Source organism: Mustela nivalis (genome assembly GCF_964662115.1).
Source record: "Mustela nivalis genome assembly, chromosome: 9".
NCBI lineage: Eukaryota > Metazoa > Chordata > Mammalia > Carnivora > Mustelidae > Mustela > Mustela nivalis.
Window position 1 is genome coordinate 99971805 of NC_139028.1, and position 20657 is coordinate 99992461.

Genomic DNA, 20657 nt, shown 5'->3' on the forward strand with positions numbered 1-20657 from the left:
GCAGGGGGACCTCGGAGGCAGAGATTGGAGGGACGCAGCCACAAGTCAAGGAATGCAGGTGGCTACTGGGCACTGTTGGAGGCCAGCAACTGGATTATTTCCCAGAGTTTCCGGAGGATTGAGGACCCAACTGACACCTTGATTTTGGACTTCTGGCCTGTGATCTTGTTTTAAGCCACTGAGTTTATGGTAATGTTACAGCAGCCATAGGAAACTAATACAAATGTAAACCCTTTACTTTCACCAGTTCTTAGAAAGTTTTTAAGATGTATTTTATGTCTAGATATGGCCAACTTTTTAAAAAGTTTTTACTTAAATTCAATTTAATTAACATATACTGTATATTAGTTTCCGAGGTAGAAATCAGTGATTCATCAGTTGCATACAACACTCAGGCCTCATTCATCCTGTGCCCTCCTTAATACCCATCACCCACTTACCCCATCAACCCTCAGTTTGTTTCCTATGATTGAGTCTCTTATGATTTGCCTCCCTGTTTTTTAAAATGTACCATATGTGCTTAAGAAGAATGTTTATTTTCCAATTGTTATCTTCTATATATGTACATTAAGCTTATTAGTTCTTCAAATCTCCCGTCTTTACTAATGTTTGTTTGCCTGACCTGTCAATAATTGAGAGAAGTATTTTGAAATCTCTCACTATAATGATGGATTCAGATTCCCTGTTTTATCCGTTTTTGCTTTATATATTTGGAGACTATCTTGTTAGGCTAATAAAGTTTAGAATTATGCCTTCCTGGTGGGTTGAACTCTTTTTTTGGTCATGCAGTGACAGCCTTATTGCTAATGCTTTTTGCCTTAAAATCTGTTTTCTGCTATTCCAAACTAGCTATCTCTGCTTTATTTTGGTTAGCATATAGTAGTATATATTTTTCAATTGTTTTACTATCTATTTTTCTATGTATTTATGTTATTCTTTACTGTAAATTCCAATTGTTTATTGAAAAATCTACCTTTTTCACGTTTTCTTCTTTTCCTCAGTTTTTATAAATATTTATGAGTTGTTTTAAAGTTCTTCTCTGCTTAATCCTACATTTGGATCATCTGTAGATCTACTTATTTGGTTTTTTTTTTTTTTTCTCTTGATGCTTGGTCATATTTTTCTAACTCCTTGCATGTCCCATAATTTTCTTTAATTGTATGCCAGAAATTCTATATAAAAGAAACATAAAGACTAAAGTCAGGGCACCTGGGTGGCTCAGTGGGTTAAGCCTCTGCCTTTGGCTCAGGTCATGATCTCAGAGTCCTAGGATCGAGGCCCGTATTAGGCTCTCTGCTCAGCAGGATCCTGCTTCCCCCGCTCTCTCTGCCTGTCAATTTGCCTACTTGGGATCTCTCTCTCTGTGTTAAATAAATAAATAGATCTTTAAAAAACAAAAAAAGTCTAAAGTCAATGTTTTTATTCTCCAGAGAGGACTTGCCTCTTCCCTGTTGGATAGAGTAAGGACTAATCACTCCAGTCTAAACAGGTGTTCAGCTGAGTTAGGGCTGGGTAGCCACTTTTTCTTTTTCTTGTTTTTAAAGATTTTATTTATTTATTTGAGAGGGCATGAGCAGGAGGAGTGGCAGGCAGAAGGAGAGGGAGAAGCAGGCTCCCCACAGAGCAGGGAGCCTGATGTAGTGTTTGATCCCAGGAGTCTGGGAGCCTGAGCTGAAGGCAGATGCTTAACTGACTGCGCCACCCAGGCGCTCCAAGTTGCCACTTTTTTAGACTTGGTGCCCTATAGTTTCAAATGTCAGCAGAATGAAAGCTGTCATGTTTCTTGTGAACTCTTCTTTCTCAGAACCTTTTTTTTTTAAGCACTGTAAGACTATAAAAGCTTTCACCTTGTCTTCCCAGTCCAGCCCTCTCCCTTCTGTAGCCCTAGAAAGAGTGTCTAATGTTAATCATAGGGTTCATACCATATATAAACACTGACTACTTACTATGCCTCTCAAAGCCTGCATGGTCTGACTCCTCTCTACCCCATCTCGAAGAACCCCCTTAACTGCCTCTCTATTCCTACAGGAACCCTCTTTCAGTCTTTCCAATACACCTCTTCATTCAGTGTGGTTGAATGATTGCAAAAACAGCTCCCATACTCTACTCCTCCCAGTATCCAGACCCTTTGCACTGTGACTTTGCAACAAGTCCTGTCAAGAGGTGAAGTCTATTTCCCCACTCCTTGAACTTGGTTTAGCTTGCTCTGGCCAATAAATGAAGTGCTTTGTGCTACTTCTAAGCCTAGGTCTCCAGAGATGTATTTGTACATGCCTCCCCGGACACCACTAGTGAGCTCGTTCAAGGACAAGACGGCACATGGAGTCAAGGCTAGTCTACATCAGCCAGCCCCCAGCTGCTGATGCACCAGCTGAATCAAATACAAATCAGAACTCCCAACCAACACAAGACTCCACATACATTGTGGATACTACTCCACTAGGTTAGGTTCCCCCATGAGAGTCTCATACCAAATACGACAACTGTAATATTTATGTATTTTAAAAAATGTCTACCTCTCCTGCTAGACTGCAACTTCCATGAGGGCGGAAGCCGGATCTGTCTTTGATCACTACTTTGTCCTTAGTATCCAGCACAGTGCTGTCTACAGTCAGTACTTGTGACATTTGAATCAAGACTTGCCTGACATCCCAGTTCATATACTCGAAATAATGTGGTTTACGTGGCCTTGAGGACTTGGTGACTCCAGAGAAGAATGTGCTAAGCCATCTAGATAAAGCCATCAGGAAGGATTTATAACCTAGGGTCTGCCCAATCCTTCACTTTCAAAGTCTCTGAAAGAACCCAGCTATTAGGCCCCAGGAAATGGCGCCATCTATCATTCCAGGAATAGTCCTGTCTTTCCTAATTTGGCTTTGCATGTGCCACATATTTGCAGAGGAGGGCACGGTGGCCTCATGTAGCATCATGTTTTAGTTTTTTCCTTTGTAATTGGGATTAAGAAAATTGGATCAGTGTATGCATATAACTACAGCATTACTCGGCATGCTCTCAGGAAATGTTAATATCATGTGCTATTATTTAGAAATCAGATGCGTAAATGGTGCCTGCTCTTTTTAGGGGTGATGTGACTATCAATATCTTAGCCACCGAATGCTCCATACTGTTTAAAACTCTGACATAACTTCCTGTTTGTCGTATGCCTTCGCTGATGCCTGTAACCTCTAGTCACCTCTCTTGTCCTTGGTATTTGTCCGCTCTCCACAATTTCACATCCGATTATGCTGTTCTTTCATTGTTCCTCACAGTTGGTGCTATGGCTTACTGGCATATTTTATCTTGAGCAGCATCTGTAATTGTGCTGGGTGTTGAATGGGAGGAGTTCCTGTCTGGAGTCTTGGGGAAGCATCCTGTCTTCCTCGATGTTGGTTAGAGTTGGTGGAGACATGAAAGCATCCTTGCCCACCTGCGGCAGAGTTGGCGGTTTCCTGCCCTATTCTCCCCCCACTTCAAGCTGGGAACCGCTAAGCCTCTGGCAGTGAGACACGGGCTGGGAATTTCTCTGTGTAGTACCTTCACTGAAAGCTATTAGCAAGACGTGCCATTATTTTCCCTGGATTGGATTTTCTCCAGAATTCTCAGCGGGCACTCCACAAGCAGCATATGATCAAAACAGGCAAGGTTTGGCAAGAGTCTGGTGTGAAAATCAGCAACTGAAAATAAGCAGCAGTGTGTAGCTCATTCAGAATCCTTTTGGTAAAAGCTACCAGCACTTCGAAAGCATCTATCAGTTTTGCCATCCAAGGGATGGGGTATCTTTTGAGTGGGAAGTAGTCACCTACAGAAAGTAGGCAGCTAGAAAAGGTAGAAGTCTGGCAGGTTCTTGGAAGATAAACAAGGCACGGTCAAATATCCAAGTTGCTTGGCCCTGCCCCAGACCCACTAACCCAGACTCTCGATGGGCGGCCTGGAATGTTCATTTTTTACAAGCAATGCCCTAGGGATTCCCAATGCAGATAGTCTTCCAACCATAAGCTGAGAAATGCTGGTTTCAGAGTAGAGGCAAGGCAACCAGCTCAGCACAACTTTAAGAAGGCTGTCTTGGGTGAAGGAAAACAAGAGAGCAACACGAGAGCAAAGGGCCAGGGTTGACAGTGTCCAAATCAGAGCCAAACCGATTGCTCACAGTTTAAGGGCAACTCTGGGGCCAGCCACTTGCTAGCTATCGCTTCCGACCCCTGATATCACAATCACACTGTAAGAGTTAGGAATCAGAGTAGACCAAAATTAGTTTCAGGGGAAATAATCAATAACCATAATAGGGTATCACCTACAAGGGAAAAGTAAATTCTAAGAATACAGAAACAGCAGACAGAGGGAAGAGCCACTACCAGCATCTAGGTCCAGGCAGAGGCGTGCACACATTCACACACACACCACCACCACCACCACCAAGGAAGGAACAAATCTGGGGGTGCTCTCCCATCTGTTAGGAAGTTCAGAACTATGCTGTGCATTTCAAGTAATCTGCTCCAGGTGAGGGTTTCACAGAGTTTTCAAGCAAGGGGCTGCTCATGTCTTCAGACACAGGAGAGCAAGCTACTTCCATTGCCACGAGAAGTTCAGGGTGACTTGGGTGTCCAAGAGATGTCAGTTTCCTCTGGGTCCAAGCAGATGTCACTATTTCAAAATTTGGGTTCCCATTCCTTCCCAATCAATGCCTTAACTTCACAAGAGGAACTTAACAAGGCTGTCAGTGTCACTAATATTGCAATTCAGCCCACAGATAGATGCCAACCACTGCAGGCTGCTCGGCATAGCACAGACAGCTGAAAGGAGCACTTAAATCAGGAAGAACCCTTTCCTCCTCCAATGTCCCTCCAGCACCCTCTACTGATGACGTTTCACACTGGACCAAATGGCAAGGGAAAAATGTTCCAGTATTGCAAGCAGGGCAGTGGAGGATGGGTTTGGAGCTGAGAATCTGGCAAGATTTGGGCTGATAACTGACAAGACACCTCACTTTCATTCCCTATCCCACAGTCTCCACCACCACTCCCTGATAAAAACACAAACACTGCCTCTAGAAATGGAGAAACCCATGATATAAGACTCACAAAGAACATCTTTCTAATACTACGTACTAACATGTAGCTAGCATAACCAACCATGTCAGTTGCCCAGTTCTTTTTTGCCTTTAGCATTTGAAGTCCAATGTCCTGCAAGACCTCTCAGTACCAGACAAATGGGAATGATTTATAACCCTACAGGCATCCTGAAGATTTCTAAACTTTCTCTGCATCCAAATTACCCCGAACACTTGGTAAGAATGCAAGTGATTTTTGTTAAAAATGCAGTTATTTTGGATGCAAGCAAGCCATGGATGGATTTTTGAGAAATGTTCTACGTGGAGGCTGAAAAGGTGTTAATCACTACTTTTAGGGACTCCTCAATCCAAACTTCTTTGTCCTTGTTCCAAAACCATAATCACTGAAAAGAAAGAAATAACATCCTTTGGAAGACACAGCCAAGGTTCCTGAACCAGAAACAGACACTGACAAATGACTAGTTGATGGGGACAAAAAAAAAGGATAAAAATTATAGTCTGCCCTTACCACTTTTCTCTCCTTTCAGTTCTAGGATAAGTAATTTTCCTTCAGTGTCACAAAGGATAACAAAAGAATGATGAATGCTGTGAAAATTAGATTTGTGGGGTACACTGAGCTTTTGCAGGTAAGCAGTATATAATGCAAGACTTATTTTAAGGACTCCCGACAGTGACTGTTGTTTGGTAGATCTTAGAGAATAAGCTGCACAAAACAATCTATTCAGTGCTACTTTTTCTATTTTCACACTGTAAAATACATGGTTTAAGACGGCCATATTAAAGATGCTTCTCAGAAACTCGGAGGCGGTGAAAAGAAGACACTCTTTGACCCACTGGTCAAATTTATTTATTTTTAATTTTATGTTTAAAAAATATTTTATTTGACAAAGAGAGAAAGAGAGAGAGAGACAGAAAGCACAAGCAGGGGGAGCAGCAGAGGGAGAGGGAGAAGTAGACTCCCCACTGAGCAGGGAGCCTAATGTGTGGGGCTCCATCCCAGGATTCTGGGATCATGACCTAAGCCCAAGGGAGACGCTTACCTGTCTGATCACCCAGGTGCCCCAATTTATTTTATTTTTTATTTTTCAAGACACCCTTTTATTTTTTAAGGTTTTGTTTATTTTTTATTTGACAGAGATCACAAGTAGGCAGAGAGAGAGAGAGGAAAAAGCAGGCTCCCTGCTGAGCAGAGAGCCCGATGCGGGGCTCGATCCCAGCACCCTGAGATCATGACCTGAGCAGAAGGCAAAAGCTTTAACCCACTGAGCCACCCAGGCGCCCCTTTCAAGACACTCTTAATATTAACTGGATTTCTGTTGTGTTCCAAGGACCCTGCTACATTCTTCACATGCATTACCACATGTAACCCTCCCAACAAGAGCTATGCCCTTTTCCTAAAGAAGGGGAGTACCGGGACACCTGGGTGGGCTCAGTCAGTTCAGCGGCTGCCTGCAGCTCAGGTCATGATCCCAGAATCCTAGGATCGAGTCCCACTTCGGGCTCCTTGCTCAGCAGGAAGCCTGCTTCTCCCTCCGAATGCCGCTCTGCCTGCTTGTGATCTCTCTTTGGCTTTCTGACAAATAAATACATAAAATTAAATTAAATTAAAAAAAGAGAGAGAGAGAGAGAGAGAAAGAAGAAGCAGCAGCGGAGTACCTGCCCTAGGTCACACACCCAGTAAGTGGCGTCGTCCGGCTCAAGCCACACGTGGTTCAGCACCGGAGAGCGCGGAGGAGAAGGCGTGGTCCCGTGCCCCGCCGTGTTGCTGATGGAAAGACGCACGGGCTGCGGTGGGGACGCAAAGGAAGCGCCTGTGACCCCCTCCAGGGCTTCCAGGGTAAAATTCAGACCCTTTTACTTCGCACATCACGACCCGGTTTCCCACCCCCCTCGCCCATCCCCCAGCCCCGCTGGGACCCAGTCACTCTTAACGCAGAGACCAAGGTTGCCGGCACTTAGACGTCTCCGGCTTGGTTTGGGAGCGAGGCGGGGGGGGGGGGGGGTGGTTGGATTACGGCCCGAAGGACCTCGGCCTACCTAACGCGTCTTCGTTCCCACCTTCGCCATGTCCCGGCTCCCGACCCGGCTCCCACCGCACCTTCAGTCCGCGCTCCGCACCTATCCCGGCCCTTATCGGCACCTTCAGCAAGCCGGACCTCTCGCCTCAGGGAACAGGGAGCTGCCCGGACTCCAGCTAACGGCGCCGGAAGTAGTGGCGGCGGCGCGTGACGTCAGAGGAAATTCCTGACGCCGCGGCCTGTGGTTGCGAGCTGTCGGAATCGGTGTTCCACTCTTAAGGTTCCCCGACAGCCGGTGGCGGCGGGGGTCTGGGCCTGGGCCAGGGTTCGTTCCAGGACCTGGCGGGTTTGTACCCGCGCGGCGGGCTCCGCCGGCTGCGGTGGGGTCCCGGCTCCCCGCTGGGTGGCTGGGGCTTTGGGGACCGTCCCCTGAGGGCCGTCCCGCGTCGAACCTCCAGGACCGCGCGTCCCGGGGCTCGTGGAAGAGAAGACTCGAAAATAGGGCAAGTCGCTCGCGCTGCTTGAGGACCAGGCTTTTTCACCGCGAGGGTCTCCCGATGTGCGCTCCCGCCGCGAGAGAGGCCTTGGTTCCGCGCTTTACGGGGGACGAAACTCCGGCCGGGAAAGGTGAAGTCCGCGGACGGGCGGTGCGGCCGGGAGCTGCCGGATTGACATTCGGAGCGAGTCCGGCTGGCGCCCGAGCTGCCGGCGTTTGCCTTGTGCGGGGTTCTCGGGGTGGGAGGCGGGCCTGGTGGGCCGTTTCTGGGCCACAGAATCGGTTAGGTCTGGGGTGGGGGCTCCGAAATCTCTCGTCCCAGCAGCTGTGCCCTGGCCGGTGACAGCGTCCTGCTCCCCTGGGAACAGAGCGAGAACTACAGCGCAGGGTGTTCAGAGCTTTTGAGCCTCCCGTTGAGAGGAAATAAATGCAGGCTGTCGCGACACATCTTGTGGGTGTCGAGGGGTGGCATTGGACTCTGCCGTTAGCTCTTTTGGGGGCAGATGGCAGTCTCCGTCATCTCCCTGCCTGTTCAAGGAGAAGGAATTCTATGCTTCTCGCCTGGGGAAATGTGTTCAGTGCACAGATTCCTGGGCTCACCCCAGCTCAGAAGGTCTGGGGAAGGTCTGGAAATTGGAGTGCCAAATAAGCCATAAAACGAGCTCGTCACCTGCGAGGACTGGAAATGTGACACTTTCTTAGAGCAATAAAGAAAGGAATCATAGGTTCAGAACATGTGGCTTGGACCTCCCTGGGTTGGTCTCTTTAGTAGCTGGGCTCCTGTATTTGCTGTGAGCTCAAAATTTAATGGCAGAAATGCCAAATTAGTATACTGAGCATTAGGAGGTGGTTTTGTTTTGTTTTGTTTTGTTTTTTTCAGTTGACTGAAAACTGGAAGTTAATGAAGTTTGAATGTTACTCTACCTCCTGTTGACGTCCCAAGTGACTCTGGGTGAGCCGCTTAACCTTGTAGTCATCATCTGTGCTCCCTTCCCAACATCTCCTGCGATGCTTGTCGCAAAGAGGAACACTTGGATCCATTCTGAGATGGATCCATTCTGAGACAGACCGTGGGTATTTTTTTTTCCAGATTTATTTATTTATTTATTTATTCGACAAGGAGAGAGAGATCACAAGTAGACAGGTGGGCAGAGAAAGAGGGGGAGGCAGGCTCCCTGCCGAGCAGAGAGCCGGATGTGGGGCTCCATCCCAGGACCCTGAGATCATGACCTGAGCCAAAGGCAGAGGCTTAACCCACTGAGCCACCCAGGTGCCCCAACCATGGGTATCTTTTAATACGCTTCCAGGGAAGTTTGATATAGCCGGTTACAACGGAATATGGAAGTGCCCTTGGAAACGGAGTCTGAGCTATTTCTCAGTATCCGTATAGGTGAGAGAATATTACCGTTTCTTTGACACTACTAAGACTAATGTCGTTTATGATAGATCTTAGAGTTTCTTAACGTGTACTTTCTTGGGAAAGAAGCAAATGTCCTGTTAGGTCATTGGGACGCCTGGGTGGCTCAGTCTGACCCTCGATCTTGGCTCAGGTCATGATCTCAGGGTGGTGAGATCGAGCCCTGCATGGGCTCTGCACCAGGCGTGAAATCTGTTTAAGATTTTTCTCTCTCCACGGCAAACCCTCCTACACTGTTGGTGGGAAGGCAAGCTGGTGCAGCCACTCAGGAAAACAGTATGGAAATTTCTCAAAAAGTTGAAAATAGAACTACCGTCTGATCCAGCAATCGCACTACTGGATATTTACCCTAAAGACACAAGCGTAGTGATCTGAAAGGGCCCAGGCACCCAAATGTTTATAGCAGCAATGTCCACAATAACCAAACTATGGAAAGAACCTAGATGTCCATCAAGAGATGAATGGATAAAGAAGATGTGGTGTATATATACAATGGAATACTATGCAGCCATCAAAACCCTCAAAATCTTAATATTTGCAACAATGTGGATGGAACTAGAGGGTATTATGCTAAGCAAAATAAGTCAATCAGGGAAAGACAGTTATCATATGATCTCACTGATAGGAAGAATTTGAGAAACAAGACAGAGGATCATAGGGGAAGGGGTGGGAAGAATGATGATGAAACCAGAGAAGGAGACAAACCTAAGAGACTTAATCTCAGGAAACAAACTGAGGGCTGCTGGAGGGGCAGGGGGTGAGGGATGGGGTGGCTGGGTGATGGACATTGGGGAGGTTATGTGCTATGGTGAAGGAAAAAAAAAGAATTTCTTTTCTACCCCACTGCCAATGCACGCTCATTCTCTCTTGGGGAAAAAAAAAACGTTCTATAAGATTGCAAAAATGAACGTTAAAACCTGCAGTTCTAAGTGACTTAGTAGGCTCCTTGATTGAGATGTTGTGATGACAGAAATTAATTTTGTATAGAATCTCCGATTGCATTGAGCTTGAAAGGATTATAAGGACTTCCTTAGGTGGTTCACACTCACAATCCTAACTAAAAGCACTTTTTTTTTCCCCCCAAACAGATACCCTCGTGTGGTTTTAATCAGGAATGAAATCTGAAAGCTAAGAACAGAAGCGTTTTTGGTCAATATGGAGGACAAAAGACGCCGAGCCCGAGTGCAGGGAGCCTGGGCTGGTCCCCCTAAGAGCCAGGCCCCTGCTCAGCCAGGCAAGAACTCGTGGGGATCTTGTGTGAATGTACTTGCATTTCAGTTGATGTTAAGAAGTTATTTAAAGTGTAGCTGATGCCTTGATTTTCTTGATGATCATCATTTTTTTTTTAAGATTTTATTTATTTATTAGAGAGAGAGATCACCAGTAGGCAGAGGCAGGCAGAGTGGGGGAAGCAGGCTCCCTGCAGGGCTTGATCCCAGGTTGATCCCAGCTCGATCATGACCTGGGCCAAAGGCAGACGCTAACTGTCGGAGCCCCAGGTGCCCCACTGGTGGTCATCTTTTATTGGCGGTTGAGGTATAGTGTTCCTCGTATTTTATCACAGCTCTCACACCTTTCAGTGTGTGTAGCGGGATCTCCGACAGACTTTACTAATTAATTTCTAGGTGTCATATCGGTTATCTTCAACTAGATTTTATTGCCCTTGCTCCCTAGAGCAGACTTTTTGAGTCTGGTTCACGTCTCTTCTTGCTCGTTTCAGCCACTGCTGCTAAGAGCCATCTCCACCAGAGACCTGGTCAGACATGGATGAACAAGGAGCATCATCTTGCAGACAGACAGTTTGTGTTCAAAGAACCCCAGCAAGTAAGTTCTTAGTTCTCCTACAGTACTAACAGATTTGCTTGTAAGAGCTATATTCACATAGTAGACACTCCAATAGTGACTGAATAAATTCACTAATAAAAGGAATGTGAAAGGCCTTTACTTATAATGGAATGTGGCATATCAATTCCTTAGTATGTCTGAAGATTCTTTATAGTCTGCTCCCAGCTGATGGGCAAGTATAATTCCCATTTTGGGGGGAAGGAGGTTATATCGTGATTAGCACTTGCATTCGCTTTCTGATTTCTAACATGGTTCTAACAAACCATGCTGTCTTAAGTGCTAGTGTAGCAGATGTCTCCGGATTGGGTTGAAATTTTCAGCTACTACAATGCCTGATATTTTAGCCTTTTTTTCCCCCCGTGGGGAAAAATTGTAAGAAACAGTGAAGATTCACTGTTGTTAATAACATGGAAAAAGCTAAAAATTAGTCATCTTGCTGTAATAGTGATTGTGTAAATAATGATTAAAACTTACTTCTTAGTTTATCTTGTATTTTATTTTTTAAAAATCTTAATTTAATTAATTAATTTGAGAGAGAGAGCATGCATGTGCATGACTCAGCAGAGGGAGAGGGAGAATCTTTGAGGCCGACTCTGTGCTGAGCACGGAGCCCAAGCAGGGCTCAGTCTTACAACCCTGAGATCATGACCTAAGCCGAAATCAAGAGTCTGATGCTCAACCAACTGTGCCACCTAGGCACCCCAGTATGTCTTCTATTTTAAAAAGTCTCCTGGAAAAATAATTAAATAAATAAATAGTTGCCTGGAAAGAAGGTTTTTCCAGAATTACTGGCTGCTCTGAAAGTGGATTAATTCCACTTTTATTATTTTTTCTTGCCCGCTAGTAACTGTGAAATAGTTCTAAGGAAAGCAGACAAGGGTCTCTGGTAGGATTGTAAAAGCTTAAAGTAAAAAAAAAGGGATAGTTTTTAAACTTGACTTACTTTTATCAGAAATGAGAAGATGTGGTAGTCCTCCACATAAGCGTTTCTGAGGATTAGGGATCACACCAGAAGTAAAATCTGCCTGTTTCCTTGCAGGTAATACGCAGAGCTCCAGAGCCACGAGTAATTGAGTAAGTAATTTGTTGCCTTTCTGTATTTGTTGCCCACAGGAAAATGGAGAGCCCAGATCTTTCCCTCATGGGGTTTTCCATCTGAAAGAGATAAGGGCCCAGTTACTGTATTAATTTTAGGCTGGGATAGTTGTCTCTTAGATGTCTTTAAACTTGGTCTTTTGGGAAGCCTTGCTCAATTTGCTGATGGTGTGGAAAATGCAAGAAGATACTTGTATCTTAAACTGTGATTCTGGTGTGGATTTCTTGACCCTGATCATTAAAATATCTGCAGACAGTAAGCTAAAAATATCTCCTAGGTAAAGACAGAGTGGGATTTTTCCTGAGTCATTGAAATACGGCGTTTTTTGTTTTTGTTTTTTTAAGATTTATTTATTTATTTATTTTAGAGAGCATGCACAGGGAGGGGCAGAGGGAGAAGGAGAGAGAAACTTTAGCAGACTCCTTACTGAGCTTAGAGTTCCACACCGAGCTTGATCTCAAGACCCTGAGCTCATGACCTGAGCTAAAACTAAGAGTCGGATATTCAGCTGACTTTGCCACCTAGGTGCCCTGAAACTGGCCTTTTTTTTTTTTAAATAGATTTTATTTATTTATTTGACATAGAGATCACAAGTAGGCAGAGAGGCAGGCAGAGAGAGAGGGGGAAGCAGGCAGCTCTCAGCTGAGCAGAGCGCCTGATGCGGGGCTTCAGTCCTGTATTAATTTTAGGCTGGGATAGTTGTCTCTTAGATGTCTTTAAACTTTTAACTTTTGGGAAGCCTTGCTCAATTTGCTGATGGTGTGGAAAATGCAAGAAGATACTTGTATCTTAAACTGTGATTCTGGTGTGGATTTCTTGACCCTGATCATTAAAATATCTGCAGACAGTAAGCTAAAATATCTCCTAGGACTCAGGACTCTGAGATCATGACCTGAGCTGAAGGCAGCAGCTTAACCCACTGAGCCACTCAGGCGCCCCTGAAACTGGCCTTTTGAGAGGACTTTCATCAGGTACTGTTTTACTAGCAACACTTAACGAAAGCTGCTGGAAATCTAGAGGGCCTTAAATTCTCATATAATTGTTCCAGAGCAATTTCATTTCCTCTTATGTTGATCTATATATAAAATGTCATCTTTAATTTATAATTCCTCTTACATTGATCTGTATATATAATACTCTTTTCCAAAATTAATGAAAGATGCTTTGTGGGGTGCCTGAGTGGCTCAGTCAGTGAAGTGGCCAACTTTGGATTTCCGCTCAGGTCATGATCTTAGGGTGGTGAGATTGAGCCCCACATCAGGCTCTGTGCTCAGTGGGGAGTTGGAGCCTACGAGATTTTCTCCCTTTCTTCCTGCCTAGGAATAGTCTATTAGGCTGCTTGGCTGTTTCCAGGTTGACTTGTAAGCCCAGGAAAAATTTGAAACAGGAATGTCATCGTACTTTTTTATTTTTATTTTAATTTTTAAATTTAAATTTAAATTTATTTATTTGACAGACAGAGATCACAAATAGGCAGAGGCAGGCAGAGAGAGAGAGGAGGAAGCAGGCTCCCCTGCTCAGCAGAGAGCCCAATGCGGGGCTCAATCCCAGGACCCTGGGATCATGACCTGAGCTGAAGGCAGAGGCTTTAACCCACTGAGCCACCCAGGTGCCCCAGGAGTGTCATCATACTTTCAAAAAGGGTATATAGTTGTGGCCTGGCCACTATTTAGCTATGTAATTAGTCCTTAGGTACATTAAGGCCATCTCTCTGAACTTTAGTTTCTTTGTCTGTAACATTAAAGGTTTGTACTATAGGATCATTTAAGCAGAGTCTAGTGGCTCTAACAGTCTTGAATTCGTTTGTGAACACCATGTGACATTACCTCCATTGGTGATAAAGAGAATAAAAAAAACATGAAACTTATTACTAGGTACAGATGGGACATTCAGGCTGAAAAAATGGGCAGTTGTGAATATTCAGGTCAGAGCAAAATGACAGAACTTCTGGTTTGACCCCAAGGTTTTTTATTCTGGTTATCTAAAGTTAGCTCCTTAGATTTTTATTTAATAGCCAAAAATGTCACCCATGTTTAAAGTGAGCCAATTTCTAAACATGGCCCAAAACATATCACACTGAAACATTGTAATTATAATTTACAGTTGCAGTTAAACATTGTAATTTACACTCCGGGGGAGACCATCTAGAGATGTGATAAATGTATATGACAATAACACTGCCCACATTTTTGCTCGGAGGCACTCTCACATTTGCCCAAGAGCCCAGCTCACAGATCACAAACTACTAACTCTCATGGCAGAGGGTGATGTGAAAACTGTCCCTTTATGTTCTCTGTAACTGAGCTCTGTCCAAGAAGGGTCTGACTGTTATCCTGGTACAGGAACCTGTGCAGTCTGGATCAGTTTTCTCACTGTGGACCTGGCCATGCTGCACTTCTGGAACAGTTTTGTACTTTTTCACATTTGATTAAATTCTGAGCTTTTACTGCCCATCTACAATGTGCAAGGCACTGGGAAACACAACAGTAACCTATTCCTTGCCCCTTAGTAACCCACAGTTTAGTAAATGAAATAGACATGTAATAAGAAATTGCAGTCATGTATGTTGTAGAAACAGTAGAATTATAGTAAGGTCTAGTGGTAGCACAGAGGATGAGATAGTTAACATTATTTGGGTGGATTAGAGGTCAGGAAAGCATTACAGAAGGCAAGGCTGAACTGCGATGTTGAGGAATGAATTAGAATTTTCCCCCAGACTAAAGCTCAGGTGGGTGGGATTGGGGGTGCTGGATGGCAGGGAAGCATTTCAGCTTGTAGGAAAGCAGGATTAGAAATACCGTGGTGGGGCGCCGGGGTGGCTCAGTGGGTTAAAGCCTCTGTCTTCGGCTCAGGTCATGGTCCCAGGGTCCTGGGATCAAGCCCCGCATCTGGCTCTCTGCTCAGCAGGGAGCTTGCTTGCTCCTCTCTCTCTGCCTGCCTCTCTGCCTACTTGTGATCTCTCTCTCTGTCAAATAAATAAATAAAATCTTGAAAAAAAAGAAAAAAGAAATATTGTGGTGTGGAGGGTCAGGGTGGGCTCATTCACTTAAGTGTCTTTCTTTGGTTCAGGTCATGATCCTGGAGTCCTGGGATCAAGTCCCACGTTGGGCTCCCAGCTCAGAGGGAGTCTGCTTCTCCCTTTGTCCCTCCCCCTGCTAGTGCTTGCTTGCTCTCGAATAAATAAAATAAAATAAAATAAAATAAAATAAAATAAAATAAACTTAAAAACAATACTGTGGTGTATTCAGGAGATTGCAGACAGCAGTGGAGGATCATGAGTGAGTGGGAGCGGTCAGGAAGTGGAGCTACATCATGGGGACCTTGAATACAATGCTGAAAAGTTGGTGGGGAGCCTTTGAAGGATGTTAATTAATCAGAGCGGGAACCTCATTAGGCATGTATCTGAAAGCAGCAGCAGCTCAGAGCTCTGAGATGTATTTGCCATATGTAAATGCACCTATTCCAGAGTCTCCAAAGAGATGCTCTGTTTGGTACCCCTTTATGATAGATCTCTGGACCCTATCAGCCTAAATTATGGGTGAAATATAAAGGGGTAGAATCGGGATTCATTTTATCCCTGTCTTTGTCTCCATGGCCTGATCCCCTCAGGATTCAGTTCCCAGTGACATCGGTAATCTGCCACCGTCTTGCCCTTCATCTCAGTAGTGGAGGAGGTGGGGATGTGCGTCCCTCACAGTGCATGTTCATTCTGAAGTGGTGTAGGTGACTGCAAGTTTGGAGAGCTGCAAAGCACAGCTCTCCCACTGGAGGGAGTGTAGTATTTGCCTGGTACTAACGAGTCTGTTTTCTTAATTTCTGTAGCAAAGAGGGTGTGTATGAAATCAGCATGTCACCCACAGGCATATCTAGGTAAGTGCATTCTCCCTAGAAAGTGACTATAATTTCAATTGAGTTATAGTCTCTTAAAATATTCTGTTCCCTGACTTGAAATAGGTAACTTCTGCCTCTGAAATTCTTTGGTGTGTAATACCTCTTTTTATATAGCACTTCTAACTTTAGAACATTTTCAAAGTCTGTCTGTCAGGTATGGTAACTATTACTTCTGTAACTTTTTAGATGAGGAAATGCAGGCCAAGGAGATTGAGGACTTTTTCCTAGTGCCACATAGTAACTTAAAACTCACGTTGATCTAGCCTTCACTTCTGTGCTCTGGGTGCTACATTTTATTATGTTACATTATATGTATTACTACATTCATTATCGTATTAATCATATTACTGCATATATCTATATGCAACATATTAGGTTATGTTAACCCTTAATCTACATGAGTGGATCAGTATTTCAGTCTACATTAAGATAAGTTTCAGTAAAGGTAAAGCATATACAACTTAGGGTATAGATGGCATTAATCATTATTAAAAGCATTTTGAGATGTACCTGGGTGGCTCAGTTGGTTAAGTGTCCACCTCTTGGTTTTGGCTCAGATGGTGATCTCAGGGTTGCTGGGTCAGGTTCAGCATGTAGTCAGCTTGAGCTTTTTTCTCCCTCCCCCTCTGCTCTTTCCTCTGCTTGCACATGCTCTCTCTTTGTCTCTCTCAAATAAATAGATATAATCTTAAAAAAAATTTTTAAACGTTCCCTTAATTCAAGAATATACTTATTGTCACTATAAAATAATGAAGCATTTCAAATAAATGTATCTGAACTTGCATATCTGAATGCATTACTTAGGAAGAGCTTCAGAACCTCCGTTTCAAAACCAGTTTAACAGTCACGCGAGAAACCCAGTTGCATTATTTTGGTCATATCTCATTGTTAACCAGAGGTCGCTTCAGGTGAGCTTTGGCTCTTTCAAAAAATCAGACACACCCTCAGAGAGTGAAGTTCAGCAGAATGTTCCAAGGGCTTTGAGAATATTTTTCTTTCTTCCTTCCTTCCTTCCTTCCTTTCTTTTTTTAAGATTTTATTTATTTATTTGACAGAGATCACAAGTAGGCAGAGAGGCAGGGAGAGAGAGAGGAGGAAGCAGGCTCCCTGTTGAGCAGAGAGCCCGATGCGGGGCTTGATCTCAGGACTCTGGGATCATGACCTGAGTGGAAGGCATAGGCTTTAATCCACTGAGCCACTCAGGCACCCCGAGAACATTTCTTAAGAAGGATATCCAAAATGATTTTGAGCTGACTTGGCATTATTGAAATAAGTGTATATTCAGTGAGAAAAAGAACCCTCATTTGGAAATGTTTATTTTGATAGAGTCATAAATGATCCTTTTCCCTACTTGGCTTAGTCTCAGAAGACAACCAATTGTTAAAATAACACAGGGTCAGGCATTTTATTAATTACTCTGCGTTCCAGAGTGAGCCTATGAGGTGGATATCATTTTTGTGTTACAGATAAGAAAAACCAAAGTTCAGAGAGGTTAAGTAATTTGCCCAAGGTTTCACAGCAGGTGGTGGTAGAGCAGTATTTGAATCCTGTCTCTAAAAGCCCTCATGCATTATTTTTCCTTTATTGCCTCTTTTATTTGTCCTAACGTGACCGTTTATTTCACAATTAGAACATCATGACCTGGTGATAATTAGGTTCTTCCATGAGAGATGTAAGATGATTTCACCTACCCATGAGGAAACATCCAGATTAACTTCCTTCACTAATGGTTAGAGACTAGCTCATCTTCTCTGTGTGTTTTTTTTAAGGTTTTTATTTATTTAAAAAAAAAAAAGATTTTTATTTCTTTTGAGTGAGAGAGAGTGTGCATGAGCAGGGGGAGAAGCAGAGGGTGAGAGGGAATCTCAGGCAGACTCCACACTGAGCACTGAGCCCCTGATGGGGGGGCTGGATCCCAGAACCCCGAGATCATGACCTGAGCCGAAATCAAGAATCGGATGCTTAACTGACTGAGGCACCCAGGCTCCCCTCTTTTCTGTATTCTTCAGTTAATAATGCTTTAGTTATTCAGTTATATTCAATTGTAATTATTTATATATTTATATAAATATTTATATGTATTTAGTTATATTTTAGTTATATTTAGTCATAATAATGACTTAGTTAATAATGGTTCTTTCTGCATCAAGGGTGTGTTTGTATCCTGGCTTTATTAACTTAAAAGAAGCTGACTGGGTATTGGAACAGCTTTGTGAGGTCGTTCCCTGGAAACAGAGGACTGGCATCAGAGACGGTAAGTAGATGTCTGAGATCGTACTTGTTGCTGCCTGGTCTCCCTTTCTAGAATGTTTCCTGATGCCATTGCCTTTTTCACTATGCCCAGTCTTACGTAAACAGATTTAAAACCTAACAGAGGTCCTAAAGATGAGTAGGGATTTGTCAATCAAAAGGGACAAGGAAGAGTATTCTAGGCAGAAGAAACGGCAGACAGCAGGCTCAGAGATCAGAGTGAACAGGGCAGGGGCATGGAGGTGGGATTCAAGCAACCAAAGGATGTTTGGTTTGGCTGAACCGTGGTTGATATCTCTCTTTTTGAGTTTGTTCATTACCTCTATTACTTTAAATAGTGACAGTTTTCCTCTTTCTTCATAGAAACTTCCAGAGCTTCTCTTTTTCTGATTCCATTTGGCATATGTTCTTTTATGATCCTTATTACTGGCTTTTTGTTCTCATTTTCATTTCATTAGAGGAGTCCAGTGTCCTTTAGTTTCAGCATTTGTGCTCTGGGAGTTTGTAAAGATTGCCTGGCTTGGAACCTGCTCCTTTGTGGGCATCCACAAGCCAACAGTATCTGCTGTACCAGAGGTGGCCACTGGAGGACGTTTGTGCTCTAACATAAAATTTCCTTTCTGGCACATTGAACGAATTCAAATTTTCTGTAAAGAAAGAGGCAAAGTATACAGACTTCATTTTTGTGACTCAGACATCAGAATAGGAATCCACTTTTTCTCCTGACTCCCAGAGTTTCCACAGGAGGGCTTTGGTGGCCAGCTTGGCGTTGATTGCTGGCCTTGCCATGCAAAGTAATTGTTGATTTTAAGCAAGTTCTAGTTAAGTAGTTTTCCGATTCTTGGTTTTCTGATCTGTAAAATGGTCTAATAATAATACCTATCTCGTTAAGGGTGTTGTGATAATTAAATGAGATACAGCATGATAAGTGCTTAGCAGAATGACTGGTACATAGTAAGCCTTTGGTGAATGTTAGCTACCTTTATCATTATTGTTCTTATTATAGCAGTTGATTTCATTTGTGGGGAAAAACAGCAGATCTATGAATAATTCCCTTCTCGATAAATTAGACATCAGAAACTTCTGACTACTATCAGCTTTGTGCTGTGGTTGGTCAGAGCCCTTTTTTCTTAAAATCAAAAGGTAGCACATGGATGAACAGTATGTCGTGTTTTGTGTGGATGTTGGTGCCACAGATTCCTGCCTACTAGGGTTCAGACTCCATAACCTGCATTTTTAGACCCTCTCTAATCTGAACTGTTCTGCAGTGTGACTCCACTCTTTTTTTTTTTTTTTTAATTTTCTTTATTTATTAGCGAGAGAAAGAGAGATCATGAGAAGGGAGAGGGTCAGAGGGAGAAGGAGACTCCTTGTGCAGGGAGCCCAATGTGGAACTCAATCCTGGGGCTCCCGGATCATGACCTGGGCCAAAGGCTGTTGCTTAACCAGCTGAGCCACCCAGGTGCCCCTGATCCACTCTTACTTACGTCCTCACTGACACAAACAAGTCATGTATACTCTCACCTCAGAGCTTTGCTGCTATGGTTTGTGCCAGCATACCTTCTCTTGTCTTCTTTCTTTGATCTCGTGAGTCTCTCTACTCCTGAAATCTCCTGTCTTCTAAATGTGTGGAACCCTGAGTCACAGCTCATCTTTACTCTGCCTTTGTATTTCTCGCAGTTTCTTGCACATTGCATGGCACTCAGGAGGCACACCTTAAATAGCATTAAACCGTTTCAAAGGCCCTGTATTTTCTTTCTTAGATGTAACTTACAAGCAACCAAGACTTACAGCATGGTATGGAGAACTTCCTTACACTTATTCAAGAATCACTATGGAACCAAATCCTCACGTATGTTGGAATATTGCTGTTGGTATGGTTTTATAGACTATGTGCTATAAATGTAGAGTACTGTAAAATAATAGTACATTATTTTGCAGAGTTGCATGATGGTTCCTAGTACCAAAAATCCTCTGGGTTCAAACACTGCGTCTTTGTGCTTATCATTCTTCCTGTGTTTTTTGATCTAGAGATGAACTCTGACAATGAGAAAAAAATTGGAGCTAGAATAAACAGGAACTGGGCTTTAGGATTTCAGAAAAATGAGCCATTTCTTCAAATCTTCCCCTTTCGCCTGCTTTTCTGGCCATAACCTTCTGTGTACACCCTGGTACACGTTTGCTCTGGAACCAGATTCTGGCCAGTGAGGTCAGAACATCTCTTTCCATTTCTCAGGCTCTTTTGCCACTTGTGAAAAAAAGCTGGTGTTTTTCTTGTTGACTTTGTATTCATTCTGTGGCTGCAGTTCTTAGACTTTGGAAATCTTATCGTGGGTTTGGCTTATTTCTACTGTTTCTTTTGTTTTTAAAAATTTCCATGACAGTAGACAAGGAGATTCTAGTATATAAATTAAGATTGTCCAAAGGATAGAGTTAAGATCCAAGAAATAGCTCCCTGTTTGGTTCCTGGAATCTTGCCTTTGGCAAATAATCTTATGCTTTACTGAACGAGACTTTGAAGAAAATGGAGTTTTGCTTATGACATTGGGATAAACAGAAGTATGACACATTTTAGA

The 20657-nt window shown here is 43.5% G+C and overlaps 1 protein-coding gene and 2 long non-coding RNA genes across 9 annotated transcripts in view; 1 reads left to right on the forward strand and 2 right to left on the reverse strand.

The window, feature by feature from the left end:
* Positions 1 to 5970: 5970 nt before the first annotated feature.
* On the reverse strand, positions 5971 to 7254 carry LOC309841170. The gene is made up of 3 exons (XR_014299000.1): positions 7106 to 7254; positions 6725 to 6853; positions 5971 to 6641 (listed from the first exon to the last, which is right to left on the reverse strand). It is a non-coding gene; the product is annotated as an uncharacterized lncRNA (long non-coding RNA).
* A 47-nt stretch (positions 7255 to 7301) lies between these two features.
* The window catches only part of ALKBH3 (alkB homolog 3, alpha-ketoglutarate dependent dioxygenase), a 37034-nt gene continuing 23678 nt past the window's right edge, over positions 7302 to 20657 (forward strand). For 3 of the 7 annotated variants that reach the window (XR_014298976.1, XR_014298977.1, XM_082684047.1), the window contains exons 1-8: positions 7303 to 7713; positions 8463 to 8652; positions 10088 to 10233; positions 10720 to 10823; positions 11884 to 11918; positions 15763 to 15810; positions 17982 to 18085; positions 19845 to 19933. Coding sequence is in view for 5 of the 7 variants with exons in the window: in XM_082684047.1 (XP_082540173.1) it covers positions 10155 to 10233; positions 10720 to 10823; positions 11884 to 11918; positions 15763 to 15810; positions 17982 to 18085; positions 19845 to 19933 (459 nt within the window). In the remaining 2 variants the exon portion in view is untranslated. Of the gene's footprint in view, positions 7714 to 8462; positions 8657 to 10087; positions 10234 to 10719; positions 10824 to 11883; positions 11919 to 15762; positions 15811 to 17981; positions 18086 to 19844; positions 19934 to 20657 lie in introns of all 7 variants that reach the window. The other 4 variants (XM_082684043.1, XM_082684044.1, XM_082684045.1 and 1 more) reach the window with 4 other exon arrangements.
* On the reverse strand, positions 7637 to 10079 carry LOC309841176. Its single transcript, XR_014299006.1, has 2 exons — positions 9439 to 10079; positions 7637 to 8371 (listed from the first exon to the last, which is right to left on the reverse strand). It is a non-coding gene; the product is annotated as an uncharacterized lncRNA (long non-coding RNA).